This window comes from Cupressus sempervirens, chromosome 3 (genome assembly GCF_028749045.1).
Source record: "Cupressus sempervirens isolate cs-2001-9-10 chromosome 3, ASM2874904v1, whole genome shotgun sequence".
NCBI classification, from domain to species: domain Eukaryota; kingdom Viridiplantae; phylum Streptophyta; class Pinopsida; order Cupressales; family Cupressaceae; genus Cupressus; species Cupressus sempervirens.
The window spans coordinates 1,054,772,281-1,054,777,036 of record NC_143120.1 but is presented as its reverse complement, the minus strand read 5'-3'; the positions used below and the strand labels follow the sequence as shown (position 1 = coordinate 1,054,777,036).

The 4,756-nt window shown below is 43.9% G+C and overlaps 1 protein-coding gene across 1 annotated transcript; it reads left to right on the top strand.

Moving 5' to 3' along the window:
- The first annotated feature begins 405 nt into the window (after nucleotides 1–405).
- On the top strand, nucleotides 406–4,444 carry LOC149570366 (U-box domain-containing protein 13-like). The gene is made up of 3 exons (XM_089823009.1): nucleotides 406–944; nucleotides 2,832–3,317; nucleotides 3,411–4,444. Exons 1-3 carry the CDS (start codon nucleotides 690–692, stop codon nucleotides 4,008–4,010), a joined length of 1,341 nt encoding a protein of 446 aa, XP_089679135.1. The 5' UTR covers nucleotides 406–689; the 3' UTR covers nucleotides 4,011–4,444.
- Nucleotides 4,445–4,756: the final 312 nt, after the last annotated feature.

Below are 4,756 nucleotides of genomic sequence, written 5' to 3'. Positions count from 1 at the left end.
AAGGTCAAGGGCCGATGATGATAACCAGCAAGAGAGCACTAGGGAGCTGAGAGTGCCACGCTTGCCAACGAAGTAAATTTGTTATAATTGAAAAGAGACGAGAGAGCAATTTTCCGAAATAAACAAAAGTCGAGTCAACAGAAACTGCAAACGGAAGGATCCTTAGCTGTCCACAGCTACTTTCTCGGCCGTTTTCTCCTTGCCCGGCTTTTATTATTTCCAAGAAGATGACTGGCATGCAGTAAATAATTCGAAACTCCAATCAAATCGGACAGTTAAAAGAATAAATAAAGAAAATGTGTATGCGTGGTCGTGACTTGGACGCTGCCAGCTGGAGTTTCCTGGCATGCAATTTCCGTGACGCCAATTTACAGTTATAACTTCAACGAAGATACCCAACTCCATGGATAACAGCTAGCAGAGCAACCAATTAATGGAAAAAATAAACAGAAAAATCCCCCTCTTTATTTATATGCACAACATTATTGAAGCGCCGTTCATTATACCTGCCAGTTTTGGGTGGACAAAGAGACAAGCCTTTCTAAGCTGGCTCGATTCCACCGCTGTGTAATCAAAATCTTCTCTTTATCCTCATTTCCTTCCCTTTCGCCCGCCTGTTACGACTGATTTGAGAGGGAGTTCGGGGATTTCTTCTTTTTCTTTTTCTTTTCGGTTTGGCGGACGGTCATATGGAAAGGGGAAGTGAGGTGAAGAAGGAGCTGAGGAGATTGGTGGGCTTGGTGACTCAGGAAGAGGAAGGGGGAAATGAGGGGTCCATTTCTGTTGAGGATTTTGATAAGATTGCCCTTCTTTTGAATTCTCTCAGAGAGTTGAAATTTGGGCGGCCAGAGTGTTCGGATTCGGTTCCTGCGCCGCCTGATCATTTCCTCTGCCCCATTTCTTCCGATATCATGCGTGATCCTGTCATGCTCGCCACCGGTCAGGTACTGAATCCCCCAATTTCTCCGTTTTTTTGAATTGGGTTTTTGGGCGTTCCATGGTGGATTGTAAGACAGTTTTAAATTGGGTTTTTGGGCCATTCACAATGGATTGTAAGAATTTCTGTGGGATGTTTAAGCTGTACATCACTAAAATTCTGAATTGTTGATTTGGGGCGCTTCGATTTTCAGATCTTCTACACTGGTTTGTCCCGTGAATGTGGCTAATTGCTTCCATTCATTGTGATATGTTGGGATTGGTGCAATTCAATTGTTGGGTCTTGTGGATCATCTGATTTTGTGAATTCATTGTAAATTGTTGGTATTGGTGCAGTTAAATGCTGGGTCTTATTGATTGTTGGAGTTCTTTGTGAAATTGTAAATTGTTGGTTTTGGTGCAGTTCAAGTTTTTGATATGATGGACTGTTTGGTCTGGTGAAGGTCATTAGATTTCTTCTCAGTTTATTGCGATTTTATGGATTGTCTGATCTGGTGAATGTCATTCAACATTTTGTTTGTTGGTTTGATGCAGTTGAATTCTCAGGTCATGTGGATTGTCCTGAACACCTTCGAAAACTTCATTTCATTGATAGCACCTGGTTTGTTTGTGAAAATTGTGTTAGGCTGCTTTTAAAATGAGGTTGGGACAAATCATTTTGATTGTGAAGCATTCCTCTTTGCAATTTGGATCCCTACTTCGTTTTCCTTTGCAATTTGGCGATTCCTCTGTGTCTTGGAAGATGATTCTAGTTTTCTCCGTAATTATGAACCTATCCAACAGTATTCGCGGTAGATTCTCTCCTTGCTTGGACTCTTTCTTTAATTCTTGTGGGCGCCTCCAATACCTGTTGCTGTTAGTTTGTTTGCCGTGGTTTTGAAGCAAAAATTGGAGTAGAAGAAAATATTGGGCGCGGAATTCTCTCTGGGAGTAAATCTGCCTTGGCCCTCAATTCACTTCACTCTGCCTTTCCTTTTCCGTGTTCTTCTGTACCCACGGGTTGGTATTGTTGTAGTTTGAATTATAAATGAATTGGGAGTCCACTTTAGCTGACAAGATTTTCTCTTTCTTAAATAACTTCCGACAGCAACACGAATTTCCTGTGCATATAGACTCCGATCTCTCTGGAATGAATCTTCATCAGCACCATCGTAAACCTTTGCAAACCTGCGCCCGCTTTAGTGCACTCCGGTTTTATTAAAATCCTTTGCCTCGTAGTGTTTTTGCTTTTTAATTTTAGATGGGGTCCTCTGTATAGTGTTTGATGGGTATGATTTCAATGCACTTTAGTAATCTTTCGCTGTCACGAGACTCAAAATTAGCTTCGCCCTATTTTCAGCCATGACCCGAATCACATTTGTTGTCAAATCCCGAGCTGTGGCACTTAAACGTCGTCCGGATTCGTTGATTTTTTAGCAGAAATGTGCCACACGGGTGTCTATAGGACCACAGAAACAAACTCATAAATTTGCTACTTTTACAATGTATCTAGGTGGGATTGGGAACTTGAACTATTTACGGATTGAATGAAGAAATGGTACGTTGATAAAGATTTAAAGGTCAGAATGCAATATTTCAGTAGGCTAAAGCACTCTGTGGGACCCTTAAAATATCACTTATTCTAAGAATAGGTTGTCAGGACAGATAGGATTGTACATTAAAATTGTTATTTGTCCTTACTTGCCCTGTTTTAGCCTTTCTTAATAGTGATGAAGATAATAAACCAGGGAATGTATTTCAAAATATATTAAAACCTCACGTAATTAAATTGAGCTTTAGAAATATTCTCATTTTCCCTTTTTCATTTCATTCAGACAACAGATTATGGAATGTGATTGTGATTTGAAATGTTATTTGTTTTCTCTCCTAGCTAATTCTCTCTTTTTCATGGACAGACGTACGACCGACCATACATCCAAGCGTGGCTAGACGCAGAGCACAGGACGTGCCCAAAGACGCAACAAGTCCTCCCAAACTCCATCCTGACACCCAACTACCTAGTCCGGAGCATGATTGAGCAATGGTGTGAAAGCCACGGAGTAGACTACCCACGCAGCAAGGAGCCCCCCGGCAGCAACTCCCCGGGGCTCATAGCCCCCCACGAGGTCAAATATGTCAGCCTCCTCCTCGACAAGCTCGCCGGAAAGTTCCAATCCCAGCAACGAGAGGCCGCAAAAGAGCTCCGAGTCCTCACAAAGAAGAAGCAATCCCACCGCGTGTTCCTCGGCGAGCCACGCACAATCTCCCTCATGACGTCCCTCCTTCTCAGCCCTGACTCCGAGACCCAAGAACACATCGTCACCATCTTCTTCAACCTCTCCATCCACGAGCCCAACAAGACCCTCATCGCCCACCAGGGCGCCATAGCTCCCATCGTTCAGGTTGTTCTTGTCACGACAAATATATGTACTTTGTATTTTATCTTCTTCAAAATGTTCATTCGTTTTAATCTGTTTGTTTAATAATTTACACAGGTCCTCCGCGGCGGAGCCACTGCAGCGGCCAGAGAAAACGCCGCCGCCACGCTCTTCAGCCTCTCCGCCGTGGACGACAACAAGGCCACCATCGGAGAATCCGGCGCCATCCCGGCCCTGGTAGAGCTCCTCCGGGACGGGAAATCCGCCGGCGGGAGGAAAGACGCGGCGTCGGCGCTGTACAACCTGTGCCTGAGGCACGAGAACAAGGCCGCCACAGTTCAAACCGGCGTTGTCGAGGTGCTCATGCGAGTCATCGCCGACCCCGGCGACGCCATGCGAGACCCCGCCTTGGCCATCCTCTCGCTCCTCTCGTCGCACCATGATGGCGCCCATGCAATCGCCGCCGCCACTCCGGACCACGTGGCGTTGCTCATGCAGTTTATCAAAGGCGGCACCAGGCACAACATGGAGAACGCCATCGTTATTCTCGTTGCTCTCTGTGCCAACGATCCCTCCATTTTGGCGGCGCTGAAGGGGAGCAGTGAGTACACGCAGGCGTTGGTTAGTCTTAGCGTTACGGGCTCTTCTAGAGCCCGCCGCAAGGCTACGGTGCTCATTGAGCGGTTAAATAAGCAGATTCGTTCGGCTACCATATGATCTAGGGGGAGGAGAATTGAAGCGTTTTTGTTCGGCCACCATGTGACCGTGAGCGAGGCGGATCGAAGGGCTTTGGGCTTGGGCTCTCCGGCCGGGGAAGGGATTGGGCGGAGATTTTTTTGGGAATGGGAGAAATATTGATTGATTGAAGATCTGGGTTTTAAAAGATCCGAGTTTGTTTACAAATCGTTCGGCGGTTGGCGGACCGCCGTGTTTTCGTTTTGGGGATTCAATTGTAATTTTCACGAGTCGCGAAATGCCCGCGTTTGTTTGTGCGGGCAAGGTTGACGTGATGACTGACTCTCTCTGTGAAGCGAATTACTGATTAAATGTTTTCATTGTGTGTGGGGAATGTCTGCCTCTTGGAATCTCCTGCTCAGACGTTTCCTGTTTTTTCGTTTTTAAAAATAAATATTTAAAATTTAATTGTGGGACGCTCTGAAGTGCTTCGACGGTCACCCCTACTATTTAGTTATTTTAAGTTTTAACGTCTTTATTTTAGGTTTAAATCTAAACTAAATTAAGTGTCCCATTGGTAAGAAATGCCTTTTACTGAAATTTGTTTACCATAATTCATATAATAATTAATATTAATATATAATAAATAGTACAAGATCAGAAAATAATTATAACTTAACAATTTTAAATCAATATAATATATAATAATAATGCAAAAGGATATGTATTGTGTACTAATATTTTTAATGACTAATATATGCAGAAATTATAATTAGATTAAAGATTTT

Excerpts from the sequence above, each read along its gene's own strand:
- LOC149570366 (XM_089823009.1), top strand. The coding sequence starts at position 690 with ATGGAAAGGGGAAGTGAGGTGAAGAAGGAGCTGAGGAGATTGGTGGGC. Across the intron at positions 945-2,831 it reads TCATGCTCGCCACCGGTCAG|ACGTACGACCGACCATACAT; the intron begins GTACTGAATCCC and ends TTTCATGGACAG. Across the intron at positions 3,318-3,410 it reads CCATAGCTCCCATCGTTCAG|GTCCTCCGCGGCGGAGCCAC; the intron begins GTTGTTCTTGTC and ends TAATTTACACAG.